The sequence below is a fragment of the Gobio gobio genome (assembly GCF_949357685.1).
Source record: "Gobio gobio genome assembly, chromosome: 9".
In the NCBI taxonomy this organism is placed as follows: domain Eukaryota; kingdom Metazoa; phylum Chordata; class Actinopteri; order Cypriniformes; family Gobionidae; genus Gobio; species Gobio gobio.
In genome coordinates this window covers 4,650,830-4,669,595 of record NC_137115.1, presented here as the reverse complement: position 1 = coordinate 4,669,595, position 18,766 = coordinate 4,650,830, and the positions used below count along the sequence as shown (strand labels likewise).

The following is an 18,766-nucleotide window of genomic DNA, read 5'->3' as shown; positions in this document are numbered from 1 at the left end:
AGTGGTTTGGACAATGAATTTATTATTACAAATAATTATTATTATTATAATTATATTATTAGTATAATACCCATGACCCTACAGAGGATAAGTGGTTTGGACAATGGATTTATTATTATTAATAATAATTATTAGTATAATAACCATGACCCTAGAGAGGATAAGTGGTTTGGACAATGGATTTATTATTATTAATAATAATTATTAGTATAATAACCATGACCCTACAGAGGATAAGTGGTTTGGACAATGGATTTATTATTATTAATAATAATTATTAGTATAATACCCATGACCCTTCAGAGGATAAGTGGTTTGGACAATGGATTTATTATTATTAATAATAATTATTATTATAATACCCATGACCCTACAGAGGATAAGTGGTTTGGACTATTATTTTGATTAGTCCTGATATTTACACGTTTTTCTATGACTAGGACCACTGAATAAACAACATATGAGTGTCACGTTACGCTGAGGGAAACTGAGGTGAGGACTCATGCGCAGGATGGGAATGAATTTAATATAAAAATGAACATAAACACAAACAAAAACCCACAAGGGGGAAAACATAATATAATACAAAACATAACATAATAGAACCAAACAACAAACCAAAAAGTCAGGGAGCGGATCACAGGGAAGGAACACGTAGACAAGACAAACGTAACCACAAAGACTATGAGCACATGAGAACTATATAAAGGGGAAGAAATCAGGAGGGAACAGGTGGAAGAAATCAAACACTAATCAGATAACAAGGGGGAGGGATCAGACAAAGACATGAGCACAGCCCAAAACAACAACACACCACATGTGCTTCACAAGACAGGACAGACATGTGACATTACCCCCTCCTTAAGGAGCGGCTACCAGACGCTCCACCAGAACAGGGCGGGACGGGAGGGACAGACCAGGGCGGGCGGGACGGGAGGGACAGACCAGGGCGGGCGGGACGGGAGGCACAGACCAGGGCGGGGCGGGAGGCACAGACCAGGGCGGGGCGGGAGGCACAGACCAGGGCGGGGAGGGAGGGACAGACCAGGGCGGGGAGGGAGGGACAGACCAGAGAGGGACGGGGGAAACAAAGTTCAGGCGGCCGGGGCGGCCCGCGGAGTTCAGGTGGCCGGGACGGCCCGCAGAGTTCAGGCGGCCGGGGCGGCCCGCGGAGTTCGGGAGGCCAGGACAGCCCGCAGAGTTCGGGAGGCCAGGGCGGCCCGCAGAGTTCGGGAGGCCAGGGCGGCCCGCAGAGTTCGGGAGGCCAGGGCGGCCCGCAGAGTTCGGGCGACCGGGTCGGCCCGCGGAGTTCGGGAGGCCAGGACGGCCCGCAGAGTTCGGGAGGCCAGGGCGGCCCGCAGAGTTCGGGCGACCGGGTCGGCCCGCGGAGTTCGGGAGGCCAGGGCGGCCCGCAGAGTTCGGGCGACCGGGACGGCCCGCAGAGTTCGGGAGGCCAGGGCGGCCCGCAGAGTTCGGGAGGCCAGGGCGGCCCGCAGAGTTCGGGAGGCCAGGGCGGCCCGCAGAGTTCGGGAGGCCAGGGCGGCCCGCAGAGTTCGGGAGGCCAGGGCGGCCCGCAGAGTTCGGGAGGCCCGGACATGGCAGGAACCGCCGGGATGGTCTCTGGCCTTGGGTCCACCGGAACTGGGTCCGCCGGAGCAGGGACCGCCGGAACTGGATCCGCCGGAGCAGGGACCGCCGGAACTGGATCCGCCGGAGCAGGGACCGCCGGAACTGGATCCGCCGGAGCAGGGACCGCCGGAGCAGGGACCGCCGGAGCAGGGACCGCCGGAGCAGGGACCACCGGAGCAGGGACCACCGGAGCAGGGTACACCGGAGCAGGGTACACCGGAGCAGGGTCCACCGGAGCAGGGTCCACCGGAGCAGGGTCCACCGGAGCAGGGTCCACCGGAGCAGGGTCCACCGGAGCAGGGTCCACCGGAGCAGGGTACACCGGAGCAGGGTACACCGGAGCAGGGACCACCGGAACTGGGACCACGCCAGGGGAAACCCTGCGCTCCTCCCAGGCACGCAGGACTGCCGCCATAAAGAACCCCATCACAGCCCTCCAGGCTGTGTCAGGACTTGGGACCACCGGAGCAGGGTCCACCGGAGCAGGGTCCACCGGAGCAGGGACCACCGGAGCAGGGACCACCGGAGCAGGGACCACCGGAGCAGGGACCACCGGAGCAGGGACCACCGGAGCAGGGACCACCGGAGCAGGGTCCACCGGAACTGGGACCACGCCAGGGGAAACCCTGTGCTCCTCCCAGGCACGCAGGACTGCCGCCATAAAGAACCCCATCACAGCCCTCCAGGCTGTGTCAGGACTCGGGACCACCGAAGCAGGGTCCACCGGAGCAGGGTCCACCGGAGCAGGGTCCACCGGAGCAGGGACCACCGGGACAGGGACCACCGGGACACGATCCACCGGGACACGCTCCACCGGGACAGGGACCACCGGCACAGGGACCACCGGCACAGGGACCACCGGCACAGGGACCACCGGCACAGGGACCCCCGGAGCCGTCACGGAGGGAGCCTTCCTTCTCCTCCTCCGCTTAGAGACCACCGGCACCGAGTCCACCGGAACAGGGACCACCGGCACCGAGTCCACCGGAACAGGGACCACCGGAACAGGGATCACCGGAACACGGACCACCGGAACACGGACCACCGGAACACGGACCACCGGAACACGGACCACCGGAACACGGACCACCGGAACACGGACCACCGGAACAGGGACCACCGGAACAGGGACCACCGGGACACGCTCCACCGGAACAGGGACCACCGGGACACGCTCCACCGGGACAGGGATCACCGGAACACGGACCACCGGAACAGGGACCACCGGCACAGGGACCACCGGAACTGAGACCCCCGGAGTCGTCACGGAGGGAGCCTTCCTTCTCCTCCTCCGCTTAGAGACCACCGGCACCAAATCCACCGGAACAGGGAGCCTATTGGCCTCCTCAGTGAGACGAGCCCACCACGCAAAGCACTCCAAAATGTTCATACGTGGTGGGACCGTTTCCTGCTGAGTCCTCTGCATGGTGGTTACGTTCTGTCACGTTACGCTGAGGGAAACTGAGGTGAGGACTCATGCGCAGGATGGGAATGAATTTAATATAAAAATGAACATAAACACAAACAAAAACCCACAAGGGGGAAAACATAATATAATACAAAACATAACATAATAGAACCAAACAACAAACCAAAAAGTCAGGGAGCGGATCACAAGGAAGGGAAGTCAGGGAGCGGCTCACAGGGAAGGAACACGTAGACAAGACAAACGTAACCACAAAGACTATGAGCACATGAGAACTATATAAAGGGGAAGAAATCAGGAGGGAACAGGTGGAAGAAATCAAACACTAATCAGATAACAAGGGGGAGGGATCAGACAAAGACATGAGCACAGCCCAAAACAACAACACACCACATGTGCTTCACAAGACAGGACAGACATGTGACAATGAGACAAAGTATCAGACAAGCTTTTTGATTTCCTCTAGTTATCTTCTGTTTTCTTGTTCTACTTCTAATTTTAGAAGCCAGCAGTTCTGCTAGCATTTCCCGTTGAAAGCTCTCTCTCTCTCTGTCTCTCTCTCTCTCTCTCTCTCTCTCTCTCTCTCTCTCTCTCTCTCTCTCTCTCTCTCTCTCTCTCTCTCTCTCTCTCTCTCTCGACACAAAGGCTGAGCGTCTGAAGGCTCTGCTGGTTGTCCAGGTGAAGAACTAGTTCGGCCTGCAGTATAAGAACATCCCGCTCTGTGTCAGTCTGTTTTTGGCGAGGGTGGATGCGCACGTGTGTTTATTGACAGAGTGCGGCTCTGTTTGCTCCCTCCCGAGCGCGTCGTCTCTGGGATTCTGGCTGTCAGCCCAGAGTTAGCAGGGGTCCCTGTCCACGAGGAACACGAGAGGATGACCTTCTCAAGCAGCCCGGGGAATATGAAGAAGTGCATCTGTTACACGTGTGTCTGTGCTGTGATGCCCTGCTCACGAGCTTAATAAATGGAGACAGAAATATGTGGAGGGGTGTGCCTCCGAAAATACAAAAGTGCACAGACAGGAAAGAGGATGTGTGTGTGTGTGTGTGTGTGTGTGTGTGCTGGTCTAGGCCCCCGACTGTGCTTAGTTTAAAAATATAACTGACACAATTAAAAAGAAAGTTTAGTTGGGAGGAAGTGCAAAGCCCCTGGCTGTTACTAGCATTAGATAACATGTACCAGAAAAAACCGACACACTTCTAAACATAATTCTTTGTAAATCTGTAGGTGTATCTCTCCGACAATTGACCACACAGGCGTTTCACTGTAACAAATATCTTGGCTCTCACAAAGAATCCAAGAATCCAGAATTAACACACACGAGTGAAACTTGGCTTCGGTGAGTTAAAAGTTTGCCAATTGGCTAGTCATTTTATTAGAAACAGCAAAGCATCAGTCGATCTGTCAGAATGAAAGTCTGACCTTCACTACCGTAAGTGACGCAAACCAGAAGCAAAGACATCACTACCATTCAAACTCTTGGGGTCAGAAGGAGTTTCTTGTGTTTGTTTGTTTTTTTAAAGAAATTGACTTTTATTCAGCAAGATCATCAAGTTTCAGAAGTTTCTTCATGTGCATGTTTTTTTTAAAGAAATTGACTTTTATTCAGCAAGATCATCAAGTTTCAGAAGTTTCTTCATGTGCATGTTTTTTTTTAAAGAAATTGACTTTTATTCAGCAAGATCATCAAGTTTCAGAAGTTTCTTCATGTGCATGTTTTGCATCATACAAACACAAAACACAGGAGAATCAGCTCACAATTCATTTGAATTCAGGTAAAAATATATTGGGTGAATAGTCCATTATTTTAATTTTAATTCTTTTCATTCTTCTTAATTTTCTTAGCAGGTCACATACAATTCTGTTGCCAACTTCTGAAAGAACTGATTAGTGCAAAACAAATTCAATGCACGTGTGCGACCAGCAATGATGCGCAGCTACACGCGGTTACAAAAACCGGCGTCGCGTGCAGTTTACACAGAAGTGTACGGGTCGGGTCGGGGACATTTTTTTTTTTTTAAATCCATGTACACTAACCTAAAGGATTATTAGGAACACCTGTTCTATTTCTCATTAATGCAATTATCTAATCAACCAATCACATGGCAGTTGCTTCAATGCATTTAGGGGTGTGGTCCTGGTCAAGACAATCTCCTGAACTCCACACTGAATGTCAGAATGGGAAAGAAAGGTGATTTAAGCAATTTTGAGCGTGGCATGGTTGTTGGTGCCAGACGGGCCGGACTGAGTATTTCACAATCTGCTCAGTTACTGGGATTTTCACGCACAACCATTTCTAGGGTTTACAAAGAATGGTGTGAAAAGGGAAAAACATCCAGTATGCGGCAGTCCTGTGGGCGAAAATGCCTTGTTGATGCTAGAGGTCAGAGGAGAATGGGCCGACTGATTCAAGCTGATAGAAGAGCAACTTTGACTGAAATAACCACTCGTTACAACCCAGGTATGGAACATGGATCCATCATGCCTTGTTACCACTGTGCAGGCTGGTGGTGGTGGTGTAATGGTGTGGGGGATGTTTTCTTGGCACACTTTAGGCCCCTTAGTGCCAATTGGGCATCGTTTAAATGCCATGGCCTACCTGAGCATTGTTTCTGACAATGTCCATCCCTTTATGACCACCATTTACCCATCCTCTGATGGCTACTTCCAGCAGGATAATGCACCATGTCACAAAGCTCCAATCATTTCAAATTGGTTTCTTGAACATGACAATGAGTTCACTGAACTAAAATGGCCCCCACAGTCACCAGATCTCAACCCAATAGTGCATCTTTGGGATGTGGTGGAATGGGAGCTTCATGCCCTGGATGTGCATCCCACAAATTTCCATCAACTGCAAGATGCTCTCCTATCAATATGGGCCAACATTTGTAAAGAATGCTTTCAGCACCTTGTTGAATCAATGCCACGTAGAATTAAGGCAGTTCTGAAGGAGAAAGGGGGTCAAACACAGTATTAGTATGGTGTTCCTAATAATCCTTTAGGTGAGTGTATGTTGCGTGCAATTCCCTATAGCCTATATTAAATATTTGAGGAAATCTATTTTCATATTTTATTAGGTTCTTGAATCTTTGATAAGGTTACAATATGAAGCCTGTAGCAACATTTACGTGATGTCCTCAAAACATTTGGCCTCATGTGACACGTCACAAAAGCAGCGCACCAAGCAGCTCCGGCCGCCAGCAGCAGCCACGACAACAAAAACGGAGAGATAAAAGTGAAGATGGAAGACGAGGTGCGGGAGAATCAAGCGAGCGCACCCTCAGCTCTGCAGGCCGGGTGCTGGAGTCTAGCCGAAATAGATTAAACACCGGTACAGTGGATGCCATTCTTTTTTTGCACAGCGAACGTAAAAACGCTAGATGAACATTTTCGTTCAGTGGTTATGTAGCGCAGGCTGTAAAATAGTTTAGCCTATTAGATGAATACAAACGCTGTTTTGTTGAAAATGAAATGTTGAAAATGTTTATCATTATCTTGTTATTAATATGACCTGATTTAGGGTTCATATTCATAATAATCGTATATGTTGTTGCCAGTTTACAGGGCAATGTTTTCCCCTTTCAGGCTGAAATAAAGGCTGTTTTCTTTTACATTGCTAGTCTAATATGTCTATTTAATGGTCGAGGGGCGGGTTGCAAAAATAGATACAATGGTGTGGTGTATAATAATTTTAATAAAAGCGGGACCCGCGGGTTGGAAAAAAAGCCAACCTGCGCATCACTAGTACACGGAGCTTGATGTATGTATAAAAACCGAAGTATACCTTGAAACACTTTAAGAATCTGTCCAAATATAGCAGCGGGGGACTATTATTCTTTAAGCGGCGCGAGTTGATCGTTGGTTGACCAATCAACGGAAAGGGGCGTTTCATGCCCGCCCACATGTGCAAATCAAATATTCAAGCAGTTGATCCATTTTCTACCCCTGAACCTAAAAACACAAAATCAAGCAGAATTCTTGTTTTAGTTTTTCTTAAACGAAAAACAAATAAATGCACTGGTTTCTAATTTATCTACTTTAAATATTAATCCGAAAAACAAATGAATGCAACGTACACTGAACAAACTAACATGCCGGCGCCCATCGCGCTTTATAGATCAACTAACATGATCATTATAAAGGTTTAAACGACCAAACACATTCACTTACACGTATTTCAGAATCTGAATATCAGGTCGTTGATGACATAGCCAGCAGGCTTGTGAATATTTTTAATAAAATAGGAAAAGAACCAAATAAAAGCAATACATCTGTTATACAGCACTACTGTGGCTGCGGTGTATCACGTGACAAGCATGAAGCGTCGCCAAGCCTGCTGACAAAAAAAACCTTATAGAATTTGTGATGGTTTTAATGGTAATAATGAGAATTGTCTTGGTTTTTAATGGAAACTGTAATGGTCCCTGTGGGTCTCTACTGGTAATCTGTTGCCTTCTATTGGTGGCATGTTAAAACTATTAAATCCTAATGGGATATTGCCCAGAACACACTACAGGACAAGGGTTGCCAGGTCCGTGTAACACATTGAAAACAGCCCAAAACAAGCCCAGTGAACCTATAATATTAAAACTCAACATATGCCACTCTCATACCTAAAATACATGTTTTGCAGTCACTGTCATGCTTTAAAAACAATGTGTGATAAATAATTATTGAAAATCACTACTAGTAGTCATAAAAATTCTGTTTTCATAAGGGAGCTCAAATACCCCTTTTCCACCAAGGCAGTTTGAGTGCTAGTTCAGAGCCAGAGCCTAGTTTCAAATCGGTTCTTTGTCTTTCCACACCCAAAGCACCAGCTCTGAACCGGGAGCAGTTGTTCTTAAGTAGCACCTAAACATTGCTGGTCTAGAAGTAAGAGCTGCTCGCGTCAGGAGCTGGGGGCTGGGTTACCATGACCAACAAGACCAACACAAACTTGTGACCGCCCTGTTTGAAATATCAGCTAATCGAGCTAATAGCTCCTTTCATATGCGTAAGGAATATTTGCAATATACATGCTAAGCGGGTGTAACCATATTAAAGTGCTAAATATAAAAAATGCATATTAAATCGCAATCAGAAGTTATTACAAACACTCATTGGTGGTTTAAAGTGAGTTTTGAGTGAAAGCTAAATATTAATCTTTTAAATTGTGTTATGTAGCTTGATGCTAATTGTAGCTCTAATACACGCCAGGAGCCATATCTATTTCATGGTCTATTTTGTTTCAAGAATTCACATAAGGTCCCAAGAATATGACCTTTTTTGTTTGTTTTCTAGAAAGACTTCAGGTAATTGGTGGATTAACGAATCTGGGATGAAAGTGGTATTAATGGGCAATCAATGTAATGCCAGAATAAAGGCCAATAATGGGCTTTACAAAAGCGTAAACGTTAAAATAATGAAGAGTAAGTCTCATACCGGCAGAGGTGTGAAAGGTTCGTCGAGTGAGAACAATAGAAACATGAATGGAGCAGTTCTCCACGCCAGACATTAGAGTGCAGGGGAGGTAAAAGGGCCCATGAAAAATTTCATTAGCATTTTCATTAGCCTTCTCTAAAAAAAGTTGTTATACCACATTTATATTATATTTTTATACATTTAAGAATTATATTATTCATATTTTTATTTTTTGTTTTTATGTTTGAGCTTCTTTATTTCCATATTAATAACAGTGAGTAATTCTGAGTTTTGAAAAGTAAACTCTCAAGTGTTGGCTTTCTAAATATATGTTGGTTATGTGTCTATATAGAATGACTTATGAGCAGCAATAAAGAGAAAAAAACAATAAAGTGAAAAAAAACTCACACTGTGTTACAGTTCAATGTGGCTTAGCAAGCACACACGACGAAGGAGATGGTGATAACAAACAGTCTTTAATCCAAAAGCAAGCACAGAATGAGTTAGATACTGTAAACACAAACATGTGCGGACAAACAATAACCAACGAAGGACTGAACAGAAAAGGGAGTATAAATACACAGGGTGATGGAGGGAACTAGTTAGACACAGGTGGAGATGATAAACTAATCGGGGATAAACGAGAACAGGTGCAGACATGACAAAACGTAATTGTGACACACTGGAGGTTCAGCTAGAATATTTTAAACTTGCGTGTGAAAGGGTTAACATTCCCTGAAGCCTGGCCATGTAAGCAGATCTAACCTGTTGTCTGCGTGGTTGCAAGGGAATTTGCAGAAGCTTGCTGGCTGTTAGGCGAAGAAAATATGGGTCCAGGACACGGATCTGACTGGTCCGGCCAAGCCAGATCTGGGGAGGAGGCTTCCAGAAACCCTTTCGAACCTAGAGAAAACAGCACTTCATGATTACTGGGAAAATAGGGGGGAAATCTGGCAAAAAAAAACCCAAAGGGAGACAGACTGACCCTCTTCTCGTCATATAGGATCTCTTTGAGCCAGCGGAGGTCCTGCTGTTTGAAAGGGACCAGGACCAACAGGGTGTCCGGGTCATTGTGGATACCCGGATTATAGGAGGCAGATTCAGGGTAAAACAGACGCAAAGTGGTTTTGTTACCCACATCCTCCTCATAGCCTCTCACTGGGGCGTCATTCAGCCTGGCACACAAAGATATGTCGGGGGACAAAGACATTGTATATTAAAGGGTTAGTTCACCCAAAAATGAAAATTATGTCATTAATTACTCACCCTCATGTCGTTCGACACCCGTAAGACCTCCGTTCATATTCGGAACACAAATGAAGATATTTTAGTGTAAAGCTGATGCTGAGAAAGGCTTCAGATAGGCCTCCATTGGCATTCAGTACATTTACACTCCCAAGACCCATAAAAGGCACTTAAAACGTTGTTACAAAGTCCATCTCACCACAGTGACTCTACAATAATTTTACGATGCGACGACAATAGTTTTTGTGCGCAAAAAAAATCTAAATAACACCTTTATCCAACTTGTTCTTGTCTTCCGTGTGAGCCTCCACGACGCATGCGCGAGAATATGACGCAGATCCGGCGTTCGGACACATGACCCAGAAGCTATTTGTTTACGAGCAGAGGAAGATGCGCGTATCTAAATTGTTGAATTCTACATTGATCGTGCTTTAGGTCTCGGCGTAGTTCTCAAAATCGAGCTAAAGTGTCCATTTCATCGATTCCAGAACGCCGGCGCTACGTCATATTCTCGCGCATGCGTCGTGGAGGCACACACGGAAGACAAGAACAAGTTGGATAAAGGTGTTATTTTGATTTTTTTTTGCGCACAAAAACTATTGTCGTCGCATCGTAAAATTATTGTAGAGCCACTGTGGTGAGATGGACTTGGTAACGACGTTTTTAGTGCCTTTTATGGGTCTTGGGAGTGTAAATGTACTGAATGCCAATGGAGGCCTATCTGAAGCCTTGCTCAGCATCAGCTTTACACTAAAATATCTTCATTTGTGTTCTGAAGATGAACGGAGGTCTGACGGGTGTCGAACGACTTGAGGGTGAGTAATTAATGACAGCATTTTCATTTTTGGGTGAACTAACCCTTTAACGTCAAATGTCAAATCAGAGCTGGATATACATGTTGACCTCAATACGCATTGATAATATTCGTAGGCTTTAATATCAATGCAGTGCACCACCAAAAGGCAATTCTAATGCAAATTTCAGAGATGAGAATGTGTCAGTTAAGGAATAACAGCTTGGTTTTGGTCATAATTTGTGATTATTGACTGTGCAGTGAAGTTTGTACACGACTTGTGCTTTGTTGATGAGGAATAGTGGTAAAGCATGCCAGAAAACACTACTCATTTAGCCGATTTATGAGGTGACAGGCTTGTGCAGCCGTTTCCGTTATTCCCCATGGCAGCAAGAGAGCTCTAAAATACATAATGAAGGCAATTACAGACCTTATTTACACCCGTTGCCCTTGATTTTGCTACACTAGTGCAAAAAAAAAACGTCCTGACTTTGCCAGTAAGTTAACAAGAAAAGAAATATGAAATTGCCTAACATGTCTATTTTTTCCCATTTTATTCCCTCATAATTACGACGCCCGAGCTTGTAAGTAGGAGGACCACAATACATCTCACCATAAACTGTGTGTGTGCGTTTCACTCTATGAATGCGGTGCAGACCTGGTGAATCTAATGCGTTTTGATTACAATAGCGGACATTCTTGAGGCCGAGCTGTGATGCAACGGGATCAAGGCCATCAAAGGCTACTTGAAAACAAATAACGGCAACACAATGGAAGATAAACTGCTAAAACATCCGCCATTGGGAAAGAAGGGCTACATTTTGATGACATTTCCTAAACTGTAAAGAGCAACACCTTGTGAAAACTTTAACTTTCTTTTTCAAAAAAAGTTCTTATAACAGAAATAATATACTTTAAAAACTTACTTGTGCATTAAATGAAAATGCATTATAGTTCAAATGTATAATAAATGTAATTAGTTGAACTTAAGAGTGTTTTTGACCCCCTTCAGTAGGACATCTTTATATCTAATTTCATATTGACTATTGAAATATGATTAAAGTGTACTGTTGAATGTACCAACAAGCATTTATAATAAACTAAAATATACTTTAATGTCATTTCTATTGAAACGTGTATGTCATTTATTTAAATATGTCTAATTACACATTTGTAATGAAGTATATTACCAATATAATAACTTTAGATGTAATATCAAATAACTCAAGATACTCAAGCACTGTCCATGTGTTTTAGTATGTTAGTCAGCACATCAAAATAAGTATACTTTAAAACGTGACAAAATATTATTAAAACATAATGATTTCAAATGTGCTTTGATCTGCCATTATAACAAAGTGCACCTTATAAATGTGTACTTAAGAAGTAATGAAAGAGTGCTCTCTTTAAAGTGGCCTTTTATTTCATTATATTATATTATTGTATAAATTCATAATATATAATATTATTACATATTATCTGAAAGTACAGTTGAAAAAATAAAGTACACTACAAGTGCACATTCAAATGCAATTAAGCACTACAAACACATCCTTCATCAACACTCCCCACGCCACATGTCATTTTTCATGGGAGTGAATCCATGCGGGAAAACCGCCCTCTTTCTCACAAATGAGATTAGAGAGGAGCTGGTGTTCTGCTCACTAATGGCAACTTCGAAGCATCAGGATTTGTAACTCAACACCAAATGTCAACCGGCTGGACTCTCCTCCCCCGCCGTGATTAGCTTCTGAGAACACACGGCGAGGAGGGGGAGACCATGGAAAAAAGCACTCAGCCAAATTCTGCCGTTTGTTAAAGGCTTACAAGAAATAAAAATGGCATTAGTTCATTCCAAGACCATAAATCGGCTTGAGAAGCAAAGGTTGAGAAACAGTAGCCAAGCAGCGCACTAATTGCAGGAGGTATTGTTAAGTGAGCCTATTAAATGCCACTCAAACAAGAATGCAAAACACAAGCCAGAATAATGGAAAAGCTACCGCTCTGTAGACTGAAAGAAAAGTATATATATATATATATATATATATATATATATATATTAGAAGAAGGATAGAAGGAGATAGGAGAAATGAACTACAAATCTCAAACTAAAACTTTCTGCGAAAAATATAAATGAAGAATGAGGCCTAGTAAATGGTAAATTAAAGCAGTGTAATAGAAACGCTTAAAGAGGTCAAACAGAGTTGGAGGTCTGTTTTTACCTGATCACCACGTCGTATTTGTTAATGATCTCCCCCAGTGAACTGTTTTTTATGGAAAAGCCGTTTCCAATGACTGCACATGTCCTGCAATCTAAACTGCTGACACAAAAAGGCACTTTCCATGAATATGGTACACAATAGAGCCTCAAAAAAACAATTATTGTTCCTTTTTTAACAAATAGTCAGTGAAATGAGGTGCTTAACTGACATTTTGTTTTTCAACTATTCAACTAGTATATATACACACCGATCAGGCATAACATTATGACCACTGACAGGTGAAGTGAATAACATTGATGATCACCTGTTAGTGGGTGGGATATATTAGGCAGCAAGTGAACATTTTGTCCTCAAAGTTGGTGTGTTAGAAGGAAAAATGGGCAAGTGTAAGGATTTGAGCGAGTTTGACAAGGGCCAAATTGTGATGGGTCAGAGCATCTCCAAAACTGCAGCTCTTGTGGGGTGTTCCCGGTCTGCAGTGGTCAGTATCTATCAAAAGTGCTCCAAGTGACCAGAGATCTGCTGCTAACATTTTCCGACACCACAACTAGTGAGTCCATGCCTCGACGGGTCAGGGCTGTTTTGGAAGCAACACAATATTAGGTCATAATATTATGCCTGATTGGTGTATACAGTATGTATAGCAGAATATATATGAGGGTTATATTTTCTGTGCAAATTTGCAATTTTCAAAATCTAGGACATGTCTAAATACAATTTAACTCTTTCCCCGCCATTGACAGAAAGTTCCGGCTTTCCATGTTTTCACAGTTTTACGGTAGGGGGGCGCTATGACACATCTTCTGAAAGAGGATAGAATCTCCTGATCAAAACACAGGTGAAGAAGAAGCAGAAACAAGCAATATCATATGTAATCATATGCATACAGTATTTAAAATAACACAATCATCAACATTAAACATAAATCAAAACGGCCTTGCGTTACTGAATGAAATTTCGCCCCAGGACGAGCTCTAGGACTGTGAAGCTTTGGGGTGTTGATGGACTCCATCTACTCCATCTGTGTTTGATCAGCGTTCTGCATCTGATCTGGACGTAGTCTTTTCAGCTTTTTGCTCAAAATGTTGCTTTTTTTATGAAACTTACCCACATTCAAGTGTGTCGAATGCATGGAGCTAGAATAAAACGGGTATTTTGTTTAAAAGCAGAGGCTAGATATATTGTATGCTCAGATATTCATACATAAAAATATTCTGGAGGGCATTCAATTTTGGTGAAAATGATCAAAAACGCTGGCGGTGACTGTCAACTTTTATGGTGAGGATACACATGGCAACTTTTTGAGCAATGTTACTAGGCAATGTTGACGTCAACGGGCAACCAGGTAATACACAGGGCCCATGACCGATCTAAAGTATCCAGATAGAAATTTGTTGGAAATGGGAAAGTGGCCAAGCAACATTGCTTTGTACCATTGCCCAGCAACATTGCTCAAAAAAGTTGCCCCATGTATCATCACCTTTAGAAAAAAAAAAAAACGCTGACGGGAAGAGAGTTAAAATTCTGATTTATGTGATTCACCAACTTTTCAGTGGTTATCTTCATGAGGAACTGAAGCAAATGAGCGAATCTGAGGAATGGTTCATCTACAAGGTTATTGGAGCTTGAGCTCAGAGTTTAGATACTTGTGAAAGCTGCTCAGTCATACTTTACCTCTCAATGTTTGCTGGCATTGTGTAGCTGGAAATCACTGCCAAGACCTTCAGAAGCAGGGACTCTGCAGTGAGAAAGAAGAAAGTATTTGAACTAAGTGCACCATTATGAATGTATAAACGTGAATGGATTGCATGCAGCGCCATGTAAATCCTTCTCGTTTCGCAGTAAAAGCATTCTGACCGCAAAAAAACAAACAAACTTCTTTATATACGGTTGACTGAAAGGTTTCAAGGGTATGTGAGGTTTCATAAACAAGGTTTATGTGATCATGTACTTAGGCCATATTTATCATAAGCATTAGCTTAATGACTCTGCACTAGATTTAACTGATGTATTAAAGGACAGATTATAACAGAGAGGACCAACAGAAGCTGTACATACCACTGCCTTTTATACCATAGGGCAGGGCTTCAGCTGACAGATGTTCCCTCCAGAAGAAATCCTCCAGCTTTAGAAAGAGCTCAGTCTTTCGGCTCATGCTGTGTCGGGAAAACAAAAGACAGACTCTTTAATGTTCTGCATAATTTCAAGCCAGACCATACCTAATTAAGTTTAATAAATTTAGTGTACTACACAAAAGTGTCAGTGACATATGACAATTCAAGGTAAATATCACCTTTGAACACGATATCTTTATTGTGTATCATTTCCAATAGAGTGCTGGAGGGGAGATGTCAAAACCAGGAAGAATAATTTGCCAGTGGTTCCCTCGAAACTTCCTTATGGGTTTTTTTGTTCTCAATTTATGAGTAAAATGAGGTCGGTGGTAGGGATTTAGGGCCTACTAACACGATTTCTGTTTTGTCAGGATACAGTTTTAAGAAGCTTTGAGCCATCTATACTTTGATATCTTGCGGGATGATCTGAGCAAGAGGCAGCATAGAAATAGAAGTTGACCAAGAACGGATCCTTGAGGTACACCACAGTGACAACAGTGACAGAGCGAAATCTATGTTTATTAATGCTTTTAACCATGTCAGTGTTCAGTTTTAAAGGGTCACGAAACCCTGTTTCAGCAGCCGTCAGTTCTCACCACAGTTTTGAAAAATGCTATAAAAGTGGGTGTGGTTAAGCTGCAGAGTGGAGACTGACAATACAGTTTTATGAGCCGTTTGATCAGTTAATGGGCCGTAATGAGTGATTACACTCACTGTGTGGATGAATTGCGTTTGTTTCGAAGACTCAGGATCTACTGAAGAGAACTTGTGCAAAAGAAACTCTTACAAAGCAAAAACAAACACTCGTTTTTGATCCATTAATTAATCTCACTCTTTGAAGCGCCTGTTAATCAACGTGTGCTGCTGTGTTAAGAGAGGCATCTTCTCATAGGATAAGGACACGCAGACTCATGAATAATTAAGCGAGTCGTCTTCTCATAGGATAAGGACACGCAGACTCGTGAATAATTAAGCGAGTCGTCTTCTCATAGGATAAGGACACGCAGACTCATGAATAATTAAGCGAGTCGTCTTCTCATAGGATAAGGACACGCAGACTCGTGAATAATTAAGCGAGTCATCTTCTCATAGGATAAGGACACGCAGACTCGTGAATAATTAAGCGAGTCGTCTTCTCATAGGATAAGGACACGCAGACTTGTGAATAATTAAGCGAGTTGTCTTCTCATAGGATAAGGACATGCAGACTTGTGAATAATTAAGCGAGTCGCCTTCTCATAGGATAAGGACACGCAGACTCATGAATAATTATGAGACACCGATGAACACCATAAATGTGTTAAAATCTCAGAAAATTTGGTTAAGGGTTTCATGACCCTTTAATGTTATTATTAGTGATTTTTCCATGGGTTTTATGGGATTTAGGGCCTACTAACAAGATTTCTTTTTTGTCAGTATTCAGTTTTAAGACGTTTTGAGCAATCCATACTTTGAGATCTTGTAGACAGGAAGTGATAGAAGGGGGAGGGAAAACAGTATTGGGCTGAAAGGTAAGATAGATTTGTGTATCATCAGAGTAAATATGGAAATGAAAACCATGACACCGGATGATCTTACCAAGAGGAAGCAAAGAAAAAGAAATAGAAGTGGACCAAGAACGGATCCTTGAGGTACACAACAGGAAAAAGCGAGAGTGTGTTTACTACTGCTTTTAATAATGAGTTATCTATGGGTTTTAATAATGGGTTTGTTCAATTTATGAGTAGAAAAAGGTCTGTGGTTTACATAACTTGACAATAGTTCAACGTTTTGCTCTATAGCATAATTTGCACACACACCCATATCGGAAAAAAATTGAATTTTGAAGCTTTTGTTTAATTTTAAAAAATTAGTAACTAAGAATGCTTGGGCTGTGAGTGTGTGCAGTTTGCGTAGAAAAAAAACATCCAAGTATCGTCAATGTTATGTTTATCACAGACATTATTTAAATCATAAATTAAAAAGTCCTATATTAAAACCTATAGGGAAAACTTTAGGGATCCACTGGTGAATTAGGGTTTTGACGTCATCCCTGCAGCACACGATTGGCCTGTCAAATTATGCAAAAAATATTATGCTATTAACTGTTAACAATTTATCCTACGTTTTTTACAATTCATTTATTGCATAAAATGCTACCTATGAAACTAGCCCTCAAGTTAGAGTTGGCCACCACAAAACGCTGTCAAACACAATACATAATTTGAAATTTGGTTGAATTTACATTGTGAAAAGGCAAAAATGACAGAATTCACCGGTGATGACTGCATGTCCACTTACAAAGAACACAGATTCTTATTACACATGGCACTATTTTGGCTACACTGCTGTGTTGTATTTGTGTAAAGCTCAAAAGTTTAAGATTGACATGTTGGTTTAAACCAAGCTAGTCTGTCATAACAGTGCAGTGGAGCCCAGCCCAATCATTACACATAGACGTGTTGGTCTTACAGTGCTGCCAGCCGTCTACACACTCCCAGTGTCCATTTTCCATTAAGTGCCCTGGAATTCTCTTGCTACACCACTGAGTACAGCTGCAAGAGAAATCCTGATGATTTTTAAGAGCTGCTGTTAGGCAAAAGCTGTCCTTTTTCACCCAGAGATCAATATTCTGTGTGTGTGTGTGTGTTTGTAAACAAAAGAGCTATAATAATGTTTCATTTATATTGCGGCTTTCAAGAATCCAAGGACACTTTACATAATATTGACAAATAACACAAATAATACAGAAGTACAATTAGGGAACAACAAAGTCAAGCAGTCAGACGGAGATCATAAATCACACAAGACAATAGCCGAAATAAGTAAGGATCTGATAATTAAAGTATTAAAGTAAAAAAATCAGATAACAAAACATTGTAAATAAATGAGTGTTGAGTACAGCCTTAAAGGAACACAGCACTATTTTTGAAAATGGGATGATTTTCCAGTTCCCCTAGAGTTCAACAGTTGAGTTTTACAATTTTTGCATCCATCCAGCCGATCTCCGGGTCTGGCGGTAGCACTTTTAGCATAGCTTAGCATAGATCATTGAATCTGATTAGACCGTTAGCATCTCGCTCAAATTACCAAAGAGTTTTGATATTTTTCCTATTTAAAACTTGACTCTTCTGTAGTTACATCGTGTACTAAGACCGACAGAAAATGAAAAGTTGTGATTTTCTAGGCCAATATGGTTAGGAACTATACTCTCATTCATGCGTAATAATCAAGGAACTTTGTGACGTACCATGAGTGCAGCGGAGCAATGATATTACAGTTAGTACCCACCAGTTTAACTCTAGGGGAGTTGGAAAATGAGCCTATTTTCAAAAACAGTGGCGTGTTCCTTTAAAGGTCTGGAGTGAGGAGACAGTGTGGAGGTTTTGGGGCAGCTTATTCCAAAGACTAGGAGCTGAAATGCTGAATGCCCTACCACCAAAAGTACTGAGTTTGAACTTGGGTAGTACAAGCAGAACTCGATCTAAGAGTACGGGCAGGAACACAAGGGTGTATTAATTCTGAAAGTATGAAGGTGCTAAACCATGGCAAGCCTTAAAATCTATAGGACAAGTGTTTTAAATGGAATACGATGCACAATAGGGAGCCAGTGCAGACGTTGAAGGATGGAAGTGATGTGTGCTGATTTTTTTGTTAAATGTAAGGGCATGAGTAGCTGAGTTTTGAACTAGTTGCAAGCGATTAAGGGCTTTAGTGAGTAGGCCACCAAACAAAGAGTTACAATAGTCCAGACGCAAGGTTATAAAAGCATGGATAACAGTTTCGGCATCTTTGAGATTTAGAAAAGGTCGTATACGGACAATGTGGAGAAAAAAGGATTTAACACCACGGGAAGCATAAAAGCATAATTTGGAATCAAATAGTACCCAAAGTTTCTGTATAGTGGGTGATGGATGAACTATGTTGGGAAAAGACAAGGAAACTAGGGGTGCG

The 18,766-nt window shown here is 42.8% G+C and overlaps 1 protein-coding gene across 5 annotated transcripts in view; it reads right to left on the bottom strand.

Moving 5' to 3' along the window:
• Positions 1-18,766, bottom strand: part of st3gal4 (ST3 beta-galactoside alpha-2,3-sialyltransferase 4) — an 85,616-nt gene that overhangs the window by 9,516 nt on the left and 57,334 nt on the right. For 2 of the 5 annotated variants that reach the window (XM_079824690.1, XM_079824689.1), the window contains 5 exons: positions 14,778-14,875; positions 14,394-14,457; positions 12,720-12,815; positions 9,445-9,634; positions 9,225-9,362 (listed from right to left, as the gene is read on the bottom strand). In XM_079824690.1, coding sequence (XP_079680816.1) covers positions 9,225-9,362; positions 9,445-9,634; positions 12,720-12,815; positions 14,394-14,457; positions 14,778-14,875 — 586 coding nt within the window. Of the gene's footprint in view, positions 1-9,224; positions 9,363-9,444; positions 9,635-12,719; positions 12,819-14,393; positions 14,458-14,777; positions 14,876-18,766 lie in introns of all 5 variants that reach the window. The other 3 variants (XM_079824692.1, XM_079824691.1, XM_079824688.1) reach the window with 2 other exon arrangements.